This window comes from Suricata suricatta, chromosome 4, assembly GCF_006229205.1.
Source record: "Suricata suricatta isolate VVHF042 chromosome 4, meerkat_22Aug2017_6uvM2_HiC, whole genome shotgun sequence".
Lineage (NCBI taxonomy): Eukaryota > Metazoa > Chordata > Mammalia > Carnivora > Herpestidae > Suricata > Suricata suricatta.
The window spans coordinates 70,758,902-70,778,319 of NC_043703.1; the positions used below are offsets into that span (position 1 = coordinate 70,758,902).

The following is a 19,418-nucleotide window of genomic DNA, read 5'->3' on the forward strand; positions in this document are numbered from 1 at the left end:
TTTTTTCTTTTCCTTTTCCCTGCCCCTGTCATTTCTTTCTTTATATGGCATAAGGCATCTTCCATGCCCCCTCCTTATTTAAATTTTTTCCAGGGATACTTCACTGAACAAATCAAAGCACACCTGGTGGAGGGTCCAAACCACCACTATGAGTTGGGAGATAAAGCAACCAGAGTCACAACAACAGAGAGCACAAAACACACTCCAAACCCACCTCCTGAAGGGCCAGGCCCTGAGCAGCATATGACCCCTTTTTAATATAGTAGTGCCTGCAGGTGCAGGACTCACAACAAGCTATTAAAACACATAAGGGACAGAAAGCTAGCCAATATGATGAAATAAAAGAATTATCCTCAAAAGAAATTCGAGGAAGGAATGACAGCTAGAGAATTACTCAACACAGATAAACAATAGAACTGAGTAAGAATTTAGAATAATAGTTATAAGATTAATAGCTGGACTTGAAAAAAGTGTAGAAGACAGCAGAGAATGTATTGCTGCAGAGATCAAGGAACTAAGAAATAGTCACAACGACTTAAGAAATGCTGTAAAATGAGATGCAAAATAAACTAGATGCAGTGACAGCAAGGATGGAGGAGGCAGAGGGGAGATTGAGTGGAACAAAAGATAAAACTATGGGAAAGTATGAATCCAAGAAAAAGAGAGATAAGAAAATACTAGACCATGAGGGAGAATTAGAGAACTAAGTAATTCAATGAAACATAATAATATCCATATCATAGGAGTTCCAGATAAGAAGAGAGAGAAAGAGACAGAAAATTTACTTGAACAAATTATAGCTGAGAACTCCCCTAATCTGGGGAAGGAAACAAGACATCTGAGTCCAGGAGGCACAGAGAACTCCCTTCAGATTTAAGAGGAATAGATCTTCTCCATGGCATATCATAGTGAAACTTGCAAAATACAAAGATAAAGAGAGAATTCTGAAAGCAGCTAGGGACAAATGACCCTTAACCTACAAGGGTAGACACATACACATAAGGGTAGTAGAAGACCTGTCCACTGAAACTTGGCAGGCCAGAAAGGAATGGTAGGAAATATTCAATGTTCTGAAAAGGAAAAATATGGAGCCAAGAATCCTTTATTCAGCAAAGCTGTCATTCAGAATAGAAGGAGAGATGAAGGATTTCCCAGACAAACAAAACCAAAGGAGTTCATGACCACTAAACCAGCCCTGCAAGAGATTCTAAGGGAGACTCTGTGAGCGGAATGCTGCAAAGACTACAAAGGACCAGAGACATCACCACAAGGATGAAACCTACAAATAACACACTAAATCCATATGTTTCAGTAATCACTCTGAATGTAAATGGACTAAATGTTCCAATCAAAAGACATAAAATGGATTAAAAAAACAAGTTCCATCTATGTGCCATCTATAAGAGACTCATCTTAGACTTGAGGACACCTTCAGATTAGAAGTGAGGGGATGGAGAACCTTCTATCATGCTACTGGATGTCAAAAGAAAGCTAGAGTAGCCATATTTATATCAGACAAACTAGATTTTAGACTAAAGGCTGTAGCAAGAAATGAAGAAGGACATTATATCATAATTATGGGGTCCATCCATCAAGAAGAGCTAACAATCGTAAATGTTTATGCTCCCAACTTAAAAGCACCCAAATACATAAATCAATTAATCACAAACATAAGCAATCTTATTGATAAGAGTACAGTAATTGCAGGGGACTTTAATACTCCATTTACAGCAAAGGACAGATCATCTAGGCAAAAAATCACTAAAGAAACAATGGCCTCAAATGGTACATTGGACCAGATGGACTTGACAGATATATTCAGAACTTTTCATCCTAAAGCAGCAAAATACACATTCTTTTTGAGTGCATATCTTGGAACATTCTCCAAGGTAAATCACATACTGGGTCACAAAACAGCCCTCAATAAGTATAAAAGGATTGAGATCATCCCATGCATTTTTCTGATCACAAATCTATGAAACTTGAAATCAACCACAAGAAAAAAATTGGACAGCCTCCAAATTCAAGGAGGTTAAAGAACATCCTACTAAAGAATTAATGGATCAACCAGACAATTAAAGAAGAAATTTAAAAATATATGGAAGCAAATGAAAATGAAAACACAACAGTCCAAACTCTTTGGGATGCAGCAAAGACAGCCCTAAGAGGAAAATACATCGCAACCCAGGCCTATCTCAAGAAACAAGAAAAATCCCAAATACAAAATCTAAGAGCACACCTAATGGAACTAGAAGCAGAACAGCAAAAAAAACAAAAAACAAACAAACAAACAAAAAAAAAAAAACCCCAAAGCCAGAAGAAGAAGAGAAATAATAAAGATTAGAGCAGAAATAAACAATATAGAATCCCCCCCAAAAAACAGAACAGATCAATGAATCCAAGAGCTGGTTTTTTTAAAAAATAAATAAAATTGATAAACCCCTACCCAAATTGCTCAAAAAGAAAAGGAAGAGGACCCAAACAGATAAAATCATGAATGAAAAAGGACAGATCACAACCAATACCACAGATAAACAATTATCAGAGACTACTGTGAAAAGTTATATGCCAACAAACTGGACAACCTGGAGGAAATGGGCAAATTTCTAGACACCCACACAATATAAAAATTCAAATGGCAATAAATAGAAAATTTGAACATACTCATAACCAGTGAAAAATTTGAATCAGTTATTAAAAGTCTCCCAACAAATAAGAGTCCTGGGCCAGATGGCTTCCCTGGGAAATTCTACCAGACATTTAAATCAGAGTTAATAGCTATCCTTCTCAAGCTGTTCCAAAAAATAGAAACAGAAGTAAACCTTTTGGACTCACTCTATGAAGCTAGTGTTACCCTGATTCCCAAACCAGACAGACTCCACAGAAAAGGAGAATTACAGGCCAATATTCCTCATGAATATGGATGCAGAAATTCTCAACAAGATACTAGCAAATCAAATTCAACAGCATATCAAAATAATTATTCACCACAATCAGGTGGGATTCATTCCTGGGCTGCAGGCTGGTTCAATATTCACAAATCATTCAATATGATACATCACATTAATAGAATACAGGAAAGAACCATGTGATTCTTTCAATAGATGCAGAAAAAGCATTTGACAAAATACAGCATCCTTTCTTAATAAAAACCCGCAAGAAAGTCAGGATAGAAGGAACATACCTCAACATCTAAAAGCCATATATGAAAGGCCCACAGCTAATATCATATTCAATGGGGAAAAACTGAGAGCTTTCCCCAAGAGATCAAGAACACAACAGGGATGTTCACTCTCACCACTGTTGTTTAACATAGTGCTGCAAGTCCTAGCCTCAGCAATCAGACAACAAAATGAAATAAAAGGTATCCAAATTGGCGAAGAAGAAATCAAACTTTCACTCTTCACAGATGACATGATACCCTACATGGAAAACCCAAAAAACTCCTTCAAAAAGCTGCTAGAACTGATGGATTCAGCAAAGTCTCAGGGTGCAAAATCAATGTACAGAAATCAGTTGCATTTCTATACATTAATAATGAAGCAACAGAAAGAGAAATCAATGAATTGATATCATTTACAATTGTACCAAGAACTATAAAATGCCTAGGAATAAACTTAACCAAAGATGTAAAAGATCTGTATGCTGAAAACTATGGAAAACTTATGAAGGAAATTGAAAAAGACACAAAGAAATGGAAAAATATTCCATGCTCATAGATTGGAAGAAAAATATTGTTAAAATGTCAATACTACCCAAACCAATCTATACATTCAATGCAATTCCAGTCAAAATTGCACCAGCATTGTTCTCAAAGCTAGAACAAACAATCATAAAATTTGTATGGCATCACAAAAGACCCCAAATTGCCAAAGTTACATGGTAATAGAAAATCAAAGCAAGAAGCATCACTATCCAGACTTCAGCCTCTACTACAAACCTGCAATCATCAAGACAGTATGGTATCTGCACAAGAACAGACACATAGACCAATAGAATAGAATAGAGAACCTGGAACTAGACCCACAAAGGTATGGCCAACTAATCCTTGACAAAGCAGGAATGAGCATCCAATGGAAAAAAGACAGTCTCTTTAGTAAATGGTGCTGGGAGAACTAAATAGCAACATGCAGAAGAATGAAACTGGACCACTTTCTTACACTGTACACAAAAATAAACTCAAAATAGATGAAAGACTTAAATGTGAGACAGGAAACCATCAAAATCCTAGAGGAGAAAACAGGCAACAACCTCTTTACCCTCAGCCACAGCAATTTCTTTCCTTGACATATCTCTGAAGGCAAGGGAAATAAAAGCAAAAATGAATGATTAGGACCTCATCAAGATAAAAAGCTTCTGCACTGCAAAGGAAACAATCAACAAAACTAAAAGGCAACTGATGGAATGGGAGAAGATATTTGCAAATGACATATCAGAAAAAGGGTTAGTAACCAAAAACTATAAAGAACTTACCAAACTCAACTTCCGAAAAACAAATACTCCCATGAAGAAATGGGCAGAATAAACATGTTTATTGAATAACATGTTTCCAAAGAAAACATCTAGATGGCCAACAGAAACATGAAAAGATTCTCAACATCACTCATCATCAAGGAAATACAAATCAAAATCACACTGAGATACCACCTCATACTAGTCAGAGTGGTTAAAATTAACAACTCAGGAAAGAACACATGCTGGCGAGGATGTGGAGAAACAGGAACCCTCTTGAAATGTTGGGAGGAATGCAAACTGGTGCAGCCACTCTGAAAAACAGTGTTGAGGTTCCTCAAAAAATTAAAAATAGAACTACCCTATGACCCAGCAATAGCGCTACTAAGAATTTATCCAAAGGATAGAGTGCTGATTCATAGGGACACATGTACCCAAATGTTTATCAGTGCTTTCACCAATAGCCAAATTATGGAAAGAGCCTAAATAATGTCCATCAACAGATGAATGGCTATAGAGAAGATATGGTTTATATATACAATAGAATACTACTTGATGATGAGAAATAATAAAATCCTGCCATTTGCAACAACGTAGATGGAACTGGAGGATATTATGCTAAGTGAAATGAGTCAGAGAAAGACAGATATCATGCTTTCACTCATATATGGAACTTCAGAAACTTAACAGAAGACCATGGGGGAAGGGAAGGGGAAAAAGTAGTTTCAAACAGAGAGGGAGGGAAGCAAACCATAAGCGACTCTTAAATACAGAGAAAAAAACTGAGGGTTGGTGGGGGGAAGGCAAGGGAGAGAGGAAATGGTTGTTGGGCATTGAGGAGGGCACTTGTTGGGATGAGTACTGGGTCCTGTAGGTAAGTGATGACTCAGGGGAATCTACCCCCAAAACTAAGAGCACACTGTATACACTCACTGTATGTTAGCTAACTTGACAATAAATTATATATAAAAACTAAAAAATAAAATAGCAAAAAATAAAAAAGAATACATTTCCATTTAAAGATAGATTTTTTAAAAAATAAAAATAGATTTCAAACTCTGTAAATACACCATGTATGAACCAAACAAAAATGTTAAGTCCTGCCCACATTCAGGAGAGAAGAAGTGGGCTCCACATGTCAAAGGAAGGATTATTGAAGAATCTGTGGACATATTTTTATCACATACAAAAATTATTTACAGCCAACACACAGATTTGGGAGAGAAAAGTATTTTACCGCTGATGTTGTTTAGAACTGCTGGACCAAGTTGATAATAAAAAGCAACCATCTTTTGGTCATTTTTATTATATCTTTATATCCTTCACAATGTACCCCCTATCTACACTTGGGGCAGTAGACTCTCCCTTCGCTGCTCTTGGGAAACCATGGAATAGAAGGAAAACATTGAAGCAGAAGGTGTAGGATGTTGTGGTTGAACTGTGTCCTCCAAAAAGACATGTTGAAGTCATGACTCCCTAGTACATCAGAATGTAACCTTATTTGGAAATAGTGTCACTGCAGAGGTCATGTTGGAGTAAGTGCCCCCAAAATCCAATATGGCTGGTGTCCTTATAAGAAGAGGAGGTACAGAAACACAGTCACAAAGGGAAAACACCACTTCATGTTCTTGCAGTGATGCATCTGTAAGCCACAATGCCAAGAATTACCAGTAACCACCAGAAGCTAAAACAAAGGCATTCTCTCCAGAAGGAATCAACCATGCTGACACCTTGATTTCATAATTCTAGCCTCTAGAACAGTGAGGAAATAAATTTTTGTTGTTGTAAGTCATCCAGTTTGTAGTCCTTCATTATGACAGCCCTAGGAAACAGACACACAGCTCTTCAGGAAGATCTGCACAGTTGCCATTTTGTCACTTTGGCTACTTAGCATGTGAACACCATTCCTATGAAACTGAAGAAAAGCTATTTCCTAATGCACCCCCAGCAACTACATCACAGACACCTCACCCAAGCAAGACAAGTCAGAGTCTCCCTCTGAGATTTTGAATCTTGAAACGAGGGACTAAGTGACCAAATGTGATTCTCAGCAGTGGCTGTGGTAGTAGAGAAGCAGTGTAGCAAATGTGCCAAGACAGCTACACCAGCCTCAATTCTCAGCAGACCATTCCTATGCCAAGTTCTTGGCTATGTCTTTTCCATGACTCTCCTACCTTCCTATTAATTCTATGAGTTATCTAATACTCCTCTAGAAAATTCCAACTCTGTTTAAATGAACCAGAGTCAACTCCTGTTATTTGTAACCACAAACCCTAACTATGACACCCTGGAAGTTAGCTTTTAAGCCAAATGCCTGTTGTAGTTTGGTTTCTTACATTTACCTATTTCTCTCCTACTGTAAACCTTCTGCATTCATCTGTACATTCATTTATTTATCCATCAAGCATGTACTGGTTGCCTTTAATTGCCAAAGTACTCGGTGTCTGGAAAACATTGTCTATTAAACATGACTCGTACCCCTAAAGAACCACAGCCTAATCCAGGGCAGAAGAGTCAGGAAAACAGATGGTTATGATACAGAGTGATAACTGCTATGATAAACAGAAAAGGTACCTAACTGATATGCTAAGAGAGGAAGGAAGGCTTCCTGTGGCCAACGATTCCTAAACTATGTCTTGAAGGATAAATTAGATGCCTACGCAAGGTGGAACAGGAAAGGGGACAGACATTCCATTAGTAGAAGGAATTCAGCAGATCAGAACATTAAGTCACTGAACCAGAGTTCGGTGTGTCTAGTAAAAGTTGAAGCTATAGAACTAGGTTGAAGTCAATGCTGCATGTCTCGCTTAGGGATTCAGAATTTTTCCAGACAGCAACCTATAACCACTATAGCAGAAAGAAAGCAGCCAGTATATATCTGAGATTGATTTTTCCAGTAACAGTGCCAAGAACTCATTGGAATGGGGCAGCACTGGAAAGTAGGAAGACCAGATGTGAAAGTGTTAAGAGTCACCTGGGAGATTTCAAATAGGCAAAGTTCAGGATAGGGATGGTAGTGATAGCAAAGATGGGAAGGACAGGACAGATGTGAGATGGATGGATGTATTCTGAATCCTCTGCTTGCAGGAAGGCACTTCTAGAAGGGCCCAGGTCACCCATCTCGTTCACAATGGCCCAACACAGTGTCAGGCACACAGAAGCACTCAAGACATTTTGATCTGTCTTCAAGCATAATGGTTCTTTTCTTGGCCACGTCCAATCCACCACAGGGCACATCAAATGCACCCTTCATTTCTATTACACTGTTTCTGACTTCTAGCGCTGCCTTTTACTGCTTTCTTTCTTAAAGTTTCCATCTTCTGCTTACCTGACTCAACTGTTCTTGCAGGCAGTCCACTTTTCCCAAAATAGCTCTTAAAATAATTCTCATAGCTATGTTAAATTGCTTACCCAATAATTCCCAAATCTCTGTCATACCAGCACCTGGTGCTGATGCTACTCAGATTGCGGTTTTGCTTGCCTTTGACCATGCGTTGCAATTTTTTGCTGAAAACCAGACGTGACGTGTCATGCAGTAGGACCTGATGTAGACAGTCCCTTAGTATGAGCTTCTGTTCTAATGTAGCTAGGGTTTTAGGCTGTCTCTAATCTCTGAAGTTTCAGGGGCCAGGGGCCTCAAGTAAATAGGGCCTGTGCTTTCCATCTCTTTAAGTTACAACCCACCGCTATTTTACTGGAGCTTTGCTGGGAAAGTGTGGGCCAGGGGAAGCGTTCTGATGCAAGCTTATAATTAAATATGTCTTTTAGTGGGCCTGTCTTCCTGGGCTGAGACCCTCACAAGTATTTATTAGCCTTTTTTTCCCCTTCCTTCAGGAGAGATAGGAAGGCTAGAGCGGGCTGGAGACGAGGAAATGCCCTTCCCCAGGTAGAGCAGTCCTTCCCCTTAGCAAGTAGGCCTTTGTTACAAGAATACTGTAGACATATTTTTGAATAGTAAATATTCCCCACGCTCTGCCACAGCCACCTGGGGGTCACTCTTGGCTCTTCATCGTGGAAAGTCTGCGGAGGTTCCTGGATAAAACCCCAGAAAAGAAGGCAGACCCCAGGAGTTTCTTACTCTCAGGCTAGTCTACACTCAGCCTCCAGCAACTTATCAAAACCGTCATCTAAGTGTTCTCACCAGCATGTGGCTCTAGCATCTTCTGAACAGGTAAGGACATATTGGCTGAGATCATGGGAAGCAGGTCTGCCCTGGGACCTCAGTCTCTGATGGGTTCAGGAGAACATATTGATTTTCAGCTTGTTCAGCTCTTTTTGCTCTGAGGTGAGAGTGCTGACTTGTAAGTTCTTTACACAGTGGAGCTGAGACCAGAGCCCCGCAGTGCATTCCTGGTAAATGAACACAGCACAGTAAGCAGGTCTGAACACTGCGGAGAGAAGGTATTAGAGAGGAGTCGGGGAGCAAACCAGGGGCTGGCTGGGGTGAGAAGTGTAACTAGACAGGGAATTCAGTGGGAAAGCAGATATTTGGGGAAGGAAAATTAAAAAGAAAAAAAAAACATTAATGGAGAGTTCTGCTTAGTTACGTTCTGCATACTTGGAAATTTTGCTCTGATGACCGGAAGGTTTTCTGTATTTCACCAATCTATTATCAGAGTTGGTGGGGGGAGGGATAGAAATAAAATCAACCATAATCCAATGCTTCATGATTGGTGTGAATGTGACAAGACAAGTTATATCTCCTTTCATTTAAAGATACCCAGGGGTGTAGCACCCCATTGGAGTCAGCCAAGATGGTGTGACTGCCCTGTTTTCTTAACCTCAGGGAGTGCAGCAGCCTGGAGGTCACAGCAGTAGAAACGGAGTGCCATGGGAGTGGCAAGATAAGAGACGACACGTCACCTTCTGGGGCACAGGGATAGGGAAGAAGCTCTCCTGCTTAAAACCCCCTCTTAAACCTCTTAATTGCCTTCTTACACTTCTCCTTAAAAACACTATTCATTTTCTGTTAAAAATAAATAAATAAATAAATAATGGAGGAAGAGCTGGCAGCCACAAGGCTGGCATTCCAAGGAGGCTCCTTTCCCTATCAAACAGCAAATACAGCGTGGGAAGAATAACACAATTATTCCTTCCTGCTTCTTACGGAACTAGAGGGTTGTATGTTCTTCGCGTCTCCGCTGTTGTGCGAGCCTGGTTTTAAAGAGGCTGGGCCACACGGCCCACAGGTCACGCTGCCTCCTCCGTCCCTTCAGAACAGCCATTTCTCCGTTCTCCAGCCACCCTTCCAGAGAAAGAACTCTTGATTGTCAGGAGTTGACTTCCATCCTGTCTTATCTTGGGCCACCTGGGACAGGCCAAGGATGTCAGTTTGTCATGTGGCTGCTGACTCAACGTTGAAGCTTGTAGTGCTACTTGGAAAAGAATCAATCTTTGAGAAGTTCCAAGGGTTTCTTTTTTTTCCCCTAAAGCTTTGTAACTAATATGGATGATTTTGCATATTTTTTTTATCATTTCCCTCTCTCATTTCTTTTTAAATAAATATTTTTTCTAATTATAAACTAATATATGTTCATTGTTAAAAATATGGAGAATACAGAAAATCATACTATGGTATTTAACATACAATAAAAATTGTTAGTAATTCCATCACTCAAAGATAATTGCTATTAACATTTGTTATGTTATCTTATGAGCTTTTTATCTCTGCATTCATATGATTAACTTACACTTTTTAAAAATAAAATTGTAGTATACTTTTTATTTCCTTTTTGTCTCAATGTCATAGTATGAAAAATTTTTTCCATGTAATTAAATATTCTGTGAAAAGAGAGTATAGTAGCCTTTCTAAATATGCAAATTATATATGCACTATTACTCTATTATTCTATTCATACAACACAGTTATAGTTACATAGTGTTATATATTTAGGACTTTTCAAGTTACAAACAACCCTGTAAAAAATCCAAGTGGCTGAAGTTTTCTGTCAATTCATTTTTATTTTACCGGTAGGACTTGTCGGGAAGACAACGTGGATCCAAAGCATTAATGATTTTAGTGCATATTGTTAAATTATTTTTCTGAGAAAACTTTTGTCAGCTGACTTTTCACTGGCAGTACATGACAGTGTGTTCATTTTGCCTCAGACAGGCCAAATAAATTGTCTTAAAAACAAAAGCTTTGCCTATTTTGAATGCGGAAGATGACACCTACATTGTTATCCTAATGCATGTTTATCTGATTACTAGTGAGACTGAACATTGTTTTGCTCTTTTTCTGGTAAAGAAAAACATTTCAGATAAAATTATAGTTTTGAAGATACATATTTTAAACTGGTTTTATGAATAAAAACTTTTCATTTCTGTCATTATCACCTAGAATGTTAGAATACTGTTTGTAAGCATAGTTTGCTGAATACTCTGGTACATATTTCTTTTTAAGTCATTTAGCAAGAATACACGTAGTCATAAACTTAGTCCCTTACTATATAGTTATCCTCTGTAGTTCACAAGGGCAGGTTTTGTGCACAATTCCTTAACTTGGAAGCACTAAACAAAATCATCTCATTTCATTCATTTAACAAAGATTTATTGAGTTCTAACCACTGCTGTAGATGTGGACAATCCTGCCGGAGTCAGCCATGGTTCTGTGCTTACAATTCTAGTGCAGGGAATAGATGACAAAAAAAAAAGGTGGCGAGGAAACATACAAATAAACAAATTAATATTGAATGTGAAGTCTTAAATAAGAAGCTGTTGAATTAGAGAACAGCAGAAGAGAACATATTTGCTAGTTTGGCAAAATGCTCAGAAAAAACTTCTCTAAGGTGACATTCAAGTTGACACCTAAAGGAAGCTAACACCTAAAGGAGAAGTGTGGCAAGTCTGATGGTGGGAGGGAGTTGAGAGGTGAGTGGGAGATAGTAGCCAGATAGTTTGGGGTCTTTCGGGCCACAGCAAGGAGGTTGATTTTTATTCAGAATTCAATGGAGAAGCCAATGGGTTTCAGGCAAGAGAATGATATGATCCTACATCTATATAAAATGGTTATGCTTTGCTGCTGTTGTAGAATAAAGAATAGAAGCAGCACCCAAGTAAGAAACTGGCAGCCATGCAAGTGAGAGACTATGGTGGCCTGGGGTAAGGAACATGGAAGGAGGAGACTAATCCTATAAATGTGGTCTATATTGTGGGATCCCATGTGCATGCATTTAACTGACTCTGTGGACTCCAAATCCTTCTGATATCCAACCACACTGTAAGGGTACTGGCTCCTTAAGAAAGGAAGATGACCACTGCTCTGTCACCAAAGGAGTCACAAAAGGATATGCCGACTTGAAGCCATGACCAGGTTCTTCTCTGTAATTTCTCAAACACAGTAGTATGTATGTCTTATTAAACAAGATTTTGATTCAAATCCAAATATCACTGAATACTCACCTGTTCCAGGACCTTTCATATATATCCGATTTCACCTGCTGTGGTTGAAAATAAAGCCATACTTAAGTTACTACACAAATAGAACAAATTTAAGCTTCCATCCTGATTATGAGAAGTCCATTCATCATTCTCTGAGCCCTCCCTTCCTCAGAAAGTAAGATCACTTCAGTCCTCACATTGTCCAAATGAGTCAATCTTGTTTATTTCTGTTATGCAGAAAAGAAATTGAGAAGTGAGGTCTGACTGCCTAAGGTTCTCACTTCTGCTTTTGTGAGGCTGGTACAGAAAACAGGAAGTCCAGCTCTCATGTCTAAAGGTTGGAGGCCTAACCCACTGCAGATAGTGCTGCACGAGCTGGAGGGAGGAAGGTTACTGATGGTTACTCCACACTACAGGAGACTGGGTTCCCAATTACAATTCTAGGGACAAATATTTTCAGGTACCAATGATCAACTATTTCTCTTAAGGAACCCCAAGGTATAAGATGGTGGGTCAGGACAGGGTGAAACGTCATCACTTTGTACCCAACAGACCTTCCCCTAAGACAAGACAGACCCTGGTGTTGACCTGGTTTACCAGCCCAGCCCTTTCACTCCACCTCTACCATCACCACCACTACTGCCATGATGGTGGATTTCTTCTTAAGTGCCATTATTGTACTTTTCTGACCCCTTAACTTATGTAGGACCATCCCAGCACATCAGAAGGGTTACAGTAATATAAAACCTCACAGGGAAAGAGCCAGGATTTCTGATTTACTAGGAGAATCCTTGGTCCTCTGCAAGACTTACAAGAAGAGAATATCTGTTTGGGACATTCATGCAGTGGCTTTTTAAAATACTCAGGTGGAAGCTCTGGAAGTTCAAGAGTAGCAGATGAGCTCGAGATTTGGAAGTGATGGCTGTATTGGTAGTTGAGTCACAAGGGAGGATGTGATTGACTGAGAAGAGGAAGACTACCGAGAAGGAACAGGAGGAATAGTGCTGTTTGGGAAGCAAGCCCACCAAGGAAATGGAGAAGGAGCTCTTCAAGTAGAAGAAAGATAGAGTCGTGTCAAGGACTCCTAAGAGAGGAAACATTTCAAGAAGGAATTTGTTCACCAGCGTTCAAGGTAAGAGAGGTCAAGAAAGCCAAAGCCTGAAGTCAGGTTATGAATTTCTCAGACAGATAAAGGCCTATTTTGGCATACTACTGATTCAGGGCATATGATCAGATAACATTCCCTTTCAACAATTTGTGTTTGGAGTTGTATAATTAGACTCTTATCAGCCCAGTATTGACCATCACTTGCTAAAAGTAGTAATTGGTATAACTAAGGTCTTTTCATCACATCTTATTCTGCTGATTTTATCAGAAACAAAAAAGCCACTTCCTCTTGACATCAACAAAATCCAGTCACTACTATATTGTGTTTTGTCTTTGCCACTTGACTATGGCACTGCCCTGTACAGCGTGGGTTCTTTTGAGTTCAGTATGTCTATTCAGATGTCAGGTAGTGATTCCAGTCTCCTACACTTCTTCCTGGAGTGTTCTGAAAACATTCGAACACCGCGATAGGACACTGTCGTCACTTAGCTAGGGAAGATCATTTATATATTTCGTCTACTTTTCTCTTTAGTCTGACATTATTAAAGTACCTCTACTTAGCACCAATGTATCATAAACAGAAATGCAAACACAGGTGATAGCAAGTGGCAATACAATCTCAGGATATGCTTATATTAAAATTTCTGGGTCACTGAACTGAAACCATGAAAACTCAAAGTCCTCCTGAGGACCTGTTGACCCATGTGTCAGAAACACTGCCAGGGAGATTATGGCCTGTGGATGGGCACTCCTCTCTTCGTGCCCACACTTTCCTTTTGATTTCCATCTTTAAGGGAAGAAGGTTTGAATTAGAACCTGTGAGGAGCAACAATTGCAGTAGGTGAATGACAGTTTCTGGTCTGCGATGACATCCAGAGACTTCATTTTGGAAATCATTTTTGCTCCTTTCATAGATTTTTATCTTTGCCTAAAAAGTAAATGGACGTTTCTTTGATAATGAATTGTGGTGTGTTAACTTTTTTTGTCCCATCGACAAGCCCTAGTACAGTGACAGATTGCAATTGACAGTTGGTTAAGGCTTCTTTAATTTCATACATACTCAAGCACTTAATATTGGTTGGCAGGGGGAAGACTGCACAATGATTACTATCACATAGAGATACACGGTGGAGAGGAAATTAAAAAGGCCTGGCTTTCTCCATGTAGAAGACCAGGAACACCAAAGCATGGAAGTACACTGGATGCTAACTGTTATGCCCACAAGAAATAGCATCTCTTAAATGCCTTTTCTTTTCTCTTGATCTTTGCGAGAAATCATGGCCTTGGGGACATGGAAGTCATTAGAGCAATTTGCTGACATTTCTTCCTCTTTCTGAGCACGTGTAGGATTTCATTTTTTCATGTGGCTCTGTGGCTCATTTTGGTCAATGAAATGTGAGCAGAAGTGGTATGTATCATTTCAAAGGGGGAACATTTAAAAGCTGGTGTCAGACTCACCATATTCTGTTTTCTCCGCCTAAATGCCAGTGATAACATTCAGATGATGGCTTCATTATTCTGTGTCTGTGAGTAAAAATGAAAGAGAGTTAAGCTCTCCAGTGACGTGATGGACAGGTAGATCAAGAGATAAATAAACTTTTGCTGTTTAAAGATACTGAGATGTAGGGTATGGCCTTGACTTCTTGATTTTACAGGGGCCAAGAACATGAAGTGATTATTTTACTCCTATCTCAACGAGAGGGTCAAAGCCAGCTAAAACTGGTATAAAAGTAGATTTAGAAAGTGTAGAAAGTATACGTACCTAACACAGTAATAGATGTTATTGGGGCACCTGGAAGGCTCAGTTGGTTGAGCATCCAACTCTTGATTTTGACTCAGGTCATGATTTTATTACTCATGGGAATTAGTCCTGCATCAGGTTCTGCACTGATAGTGTGGAGCCTGCTTGGGATTCTCTCTCTTCCTCTCTCTATCTGCCCTTCCCCTATGCACGTGCACACACTCTCTCTCTCAAAATAAATAAACTTTAAAAAACAGATGTTATTTTAGTGAGAATAACATTATGCCATTCTTTACAATTCTCAAAAGCATTCTTCAAAGATTATTTCATTTCTTCTTCCTTGTGTTCTTGGGAAGTGATCTCAGATCTCTACCTCCCCCTTCCACACCAACATTCCCTGGTCAGTTGGCTGCTCTCACTTCCCATCCCACTTCTAAGATGTCTCTAATTCAGCATTCGGTACAGTGTACTGTCATTTTAAAATAAGATCTTTCTGGGGCGCCTGGGTGGCTCAGTTGGTTAAGTGTCCGGCTTTGGCTCAGGTCATGATCTCATGGTTCGTGGGTTTGAGCCCCACATTGGGTTCTGTGCTGCCTGCTAGCTCAGAGCCTGGAGCCTACTTTGGATTCTGTGTCTCCCTCTCTCTCTGACCCTCACCTGTTCATGCTGTCTCTCTCTGTCTCTCAAAAATAAATAAATAAACATAAAAAATTTTTAAAAATAAGATCTTTCTTCTTAGGAAACTGTGTCCTGTTCATTTTTGTACACCTTCTTTCCAACCAACATCCAAGCTCCATTTTTTGAGACACATCACAAATGCCTCATAAACACTTGTTCGAAGAAGCTGAAAAGTAAGGTAGGCGGCAAGTCCAAAGTTATACGTAGCACTTCAATAGCAAAGTTATAAGTAGGGTTCTAAGACTTCTGACTCAACATTCCATGATTTAACTAACTGTCACTTATTGAGCACTGAGGAAGAGCAAGCAGCTTGGACATCTAGGTACTGACCTTGATGTTGCTATGAGCTCATCTGGACCATGTTCTGTGGAATAATAACAATTTCACAGAATAGCATCAGACAAGGCCATTCTATGATCATGGTCAAGACAAAAACCAGACCACTCCACAGTCTTGTCGAAACACAGGACACAAACATTGTCTAAACCAAAAAAATGTCTTTATCAATTACAGCTTTAATCTCCACTTACATTCACACCTTCTTACTAAGAATTAAGACACCCAATCATAGAATTACCCCTACTTCCTGACAGCATCCAGTACAGTGGGAGGCCTTGCTTTCATGAACCCTTCCCACAATCACATACACCCAAATCCCATAACAAAGTCTAACACTTCTACTAGATACCTCACTGCTCCCCATTTATGCTTTCCTCCTCCTTACAAGAAGTCATAACCCCAACTTCGGGTGTGGTCCAGGCAGGCTTGTTGGAAGGCACTGGTACAGTCCCTCCTTTGTTCCAGGGTGACACAGTATATACCTGTAGAGGGTTCATTAGAACAATCCTGTAGGACTGTTATGCCCACTCGGCAAAGAAAGGAAGTTCATAGAAATTAAATAATTTGCCCAAGGTCACACCACCAGCAAGAGCCAGAGACCACATTTCAGACCCTTTGCCAGGAGCACCCTCTTTCCCTCCACGGGCGCCCCCTACCCGGTCCCCCTTTTCTGCGTTTCTTAGGGCACTTGCCCTGCCGACCCGAATGCTACAGGGAACCGCAGCCCAGACACGTTATTTTTGCTTCCGTGAAAAACGATGTTCAGACTCGGAAATCTCCCACCGCAGGGCCCTGGAGCGAGACATCTGCGCTGCCTGCGCTCGGCGCCGGGTTTAGCCGGGGCCTCCGCGGGCGGGCTCACGAGAGTGACGTCGAGCGGACCAATCCCCGCGCGAGCGCCAGCCACGGGGCCCAATCGCAGAGGAAACGGGCAGGATGGTGACAGAAACGCCGGCGGCGACTCCGGCAGCCAGCGGCCCCGCCCTCTCGGCGGACTGGGGTGCTCCGCGGCCCGGGGATAGGTCTCTGCCGGGAGCCGGACGGGCAGCGGGCCCGCACACCCACCCTCCGACCCGCGGACAGGCTGCCGACCGCGCAGGGGGCAGCCGCCCGGGGCTCCGGCGCCTCCCGCACCTCCCTGGGGCCGAGTCCGCGGGGCCACCGAGGAGCCGAGCGGGGACAGTGCAGTGACCTGTCGCTGTCGTCACTCGGGACACCCGAGTGCGCTTTGTTGGTTTGCTTTAAAATAAGAGCTTGAGTTTCCCCCGACAGGTGCCTTTGGTCGAATTCAACGGAAATTCCCCTCCGCGTCCCTGCGCGGCGGCCTGCGCAGACAGACCCGGCCCCCGACCTTGACCGCGGTCGGTGTCCCGGCGCGTCCCGGGCCGCCCCAGCCTCGGGAGCATTTGCTGCTCGGCAGGCGCCCGGGGAGCGCAGGGCACGCCCCCTCCCCAACAAGAAGAAGACAACCCCCAGGGATTCCGGCCCCGAACATGATCAGATCTGCGCCTAGCCAGGCAGGAAGACTGTAACCTTGGGGTGAGTTTAAAGGAGAAAAAAAATCCCTTTACGATTGGAAGCTGCTTTTTAAAGTCCCCCTTCCTGTCCTCGTTAACGAGCAGCAAAATAACAATAACAAACAGTTGCGCAATTGTCGCGTTCCCAGAGGAACCTCATTGTTTCCCTTTTGAAAACCGGTTGGCAGTATATACAGTGTGGGGACTGTGGTGAGATTATTCCAAACGAAAATGGGTGACAGTTTACTAAAATGATTTTAACGCGGCTTGAGCCCTAAAAGGTCATGCTTACTCTTAAAAATAAGAAGTACGTCAGTCACCGGTTTACTGCGACAGTCATGGGTATACTGCTTATTTACCCTACTCCAAAACGAAAATTAATTTCTTAGGAAGTGCTTACTGCTTTCTGTTCCTCAGTTTTCCCGTTACTCCACAAAACTCTAACTTCCCCATTATTTTTAACAGAATTCAGCTACCTACCCAGGCAAAATGAAGATTTTCTTTGTAGAACCTGCCATTTGCCTTAGTGCATTTGCAATGACCTTGACTGCTCCACTCACCACACAGTATGTGTATAGGAGAATATGGGAAGAAACGAGCAACTACAGTTTTGTATCTGATAGCAATATTTCTGAGTGTGGAAAAAATAAAAGCAGCCCGATTTTTGCATTCCAGGAGGTAAGCAATTAAAATATTCCTAAAATGTAATACAAGGGGAATGTGTAATGGGGTTTTTGATGAAAGAGGGCATTGCACTCATTGTACAGTGATCTCCTAAGGGTCACCTTAAACACTCGGAAATTCCAAGTCAAGAGCGTTTATTCAGTTCTCCTGCTTGAAGTTTCCTGACACCTTTCATCTGCCTTTTTTTTTTAATTTTTAATGTTTATTTTTGAGAGAGAGAGACAGAGAGACAGAGAGACAGAGTATGGGCGGGGGAGGGGCAGAGAGAAAGAGAGACACAGAATCCGAAGCCAGCTCCAGGCTCTGAGCTGTGAGCACAGCACTTGATACTTGCTCAAAGCCAGGATCGAATCCACTATCAGTCGATCGATTGGGTGAGATCATGACCTGAGCCAAGTCAATTACCAACTGAGCCACCTAGGCGCCCCTAATCTGCCTCTTCTAAGCAAAAGCCCTTTCTTTTTTCTGTGCTTCTTCTTTCTCAGAAAATTTCAACCTAATCTCACCTTCCCAGGAGCTCTTTCCTTCCCCCCTGCACCATCCCAAAGCCTGAAAGTTGGAATGAGTACTCAGTGGTCCCAGTGGGGTGAAAGAGTGTTTCTGCTTTTCCCTGGCTTGCTTCCTCCCCGCCCCCCTTCTGCCTGTACATGACCCAGTTTTCAGTGACCCCTTTAGTAGCCCGTCACTGAAGACTGCGGACCCTGGGGCCAGTGTCCTTCATGGACTTGTAGGGAACAGGGGGCAGCATTTGTCATTCATCATTTGGGGTTGGCAGATCAGCTGTGACTCCCAGGTGCTGAGGAGCGGGTGTGTGAGGTTACCTGTGGAGGAGAGCACGCATTTTGGTTCTGAGGACACTGAAAATGTTGAGCCAGATATTACAGAACCCTTCCTTCTCCCTCTCCGGCCTCCTTCCCCAATTTTTTATGCACTGAGAACAGGAGGTACATCACCATTCTCCTCCCTCAGACAGTTTTTAGCAAAAATCTACCAACGCCCAGCTGCAAAGGAGATAGAGCTCAGATTTGGAATTTTTCCCCTCGGAAAGCCTCTGAAACAGACCACAGTTCTAAACTTTGAACCGTTCCGCTGCGGGATATTTTGTGATGGCCAAAGAGTGGCAGCGCCTCCCCACCCAAAGGACAGGAAGAGTCTGGAGGAATTCAAGTCACCTGCCTGGTCAGCTCTAAGATGGTCTCCTCAGGAGAAGGGAATTCAGGTGTGACTGGGAGATTAGCCTGAGGCCTGGAAGAAATGGCAAAGGGCCCAGAAGGAAGGCTCCAGCACTCCTGGAGGTGGCCCCCAGGTGTCAGGTATAACCTTGCTGGGCTGAGGCCTGGCCTTTGGACACACCTTCTGCTGTTCCTCATTTCGATGGGAGAAATTTTCTTGGAACTGATAATTGCTGAGAAGTCATGCAGACATCAAGATTCTGGCCTAGAGTGGGGTCATAAAAATAGAAGGGCCAAGGGTCTCACCTCGTGGCTTTGTCTCCTGACTTCAAGAATGATTCCTCATAT

The 19,418-nt window shown here is 41.6% G+C and overlaps 1 protein-coding gene and 1 long non-coding RNA gene across 6 annotated transcripts in view; one reads left to right on the forward strand and one right to left on the reverse strand.

The window, feature by feature from the left end:
* LOC115289610 overlaps positions 1 to 19,418 on the reverse strand; it is a 36,265-nt gene extending 16,847 nt beyond the window's left edge. The window contains exons 1-5 of one of the 2 annotated variants that reach the window (XR_003907714.1): positions 19,377 to 19,418; positions 14,398 to 14,463; positions 11,854 to 11,891; positions 9,560 to 9,824; positions 8,594 to 8,802 (exon numbers count right to left, since the gene is read on the reverse strand). This is a non-coding gene — a long non-coding RNA (uncharacterized LOC115289610). Of the gene's footprint in view, positions 1 to 8,593; positions 8,803 to 9,559; positions 9,825 to 11,853; positions 11,892 to 14,397; positions 14,464 to 15,688; positions 16,218 to 19,376 lie in introns of those variants that run through there. The other variant, XR_003907715.1, reaches the window with a different exon arrangement.
* Positions 16,676 to 19,418, forward strand: part of SLC46A3 (solute carrier family 46 member 3) — a 19,128-nt gene continuing 16,385 nt past the window's right edge. For all 4 annotated transcript variants that reach the window (XR_003907713.1, XM_029936901.1, XM_029936902.1 and 1 more), the window contains exons 1-2: positions 16,676 to 17,236; positions 17,680 to 17,892. Coding sequence is in view for 3 of the 4 variants with exons in the window: in XM_029936901.1 (XP_029792761.1) it covers positions 17,704 to 17,892 (189 nt within the window). In the remaining variant the exon portion in view is untranslated. The remainder of the gene's footprint in view (positions 17,237 to 17,679; positions 17,893 to 19,418) is intronic.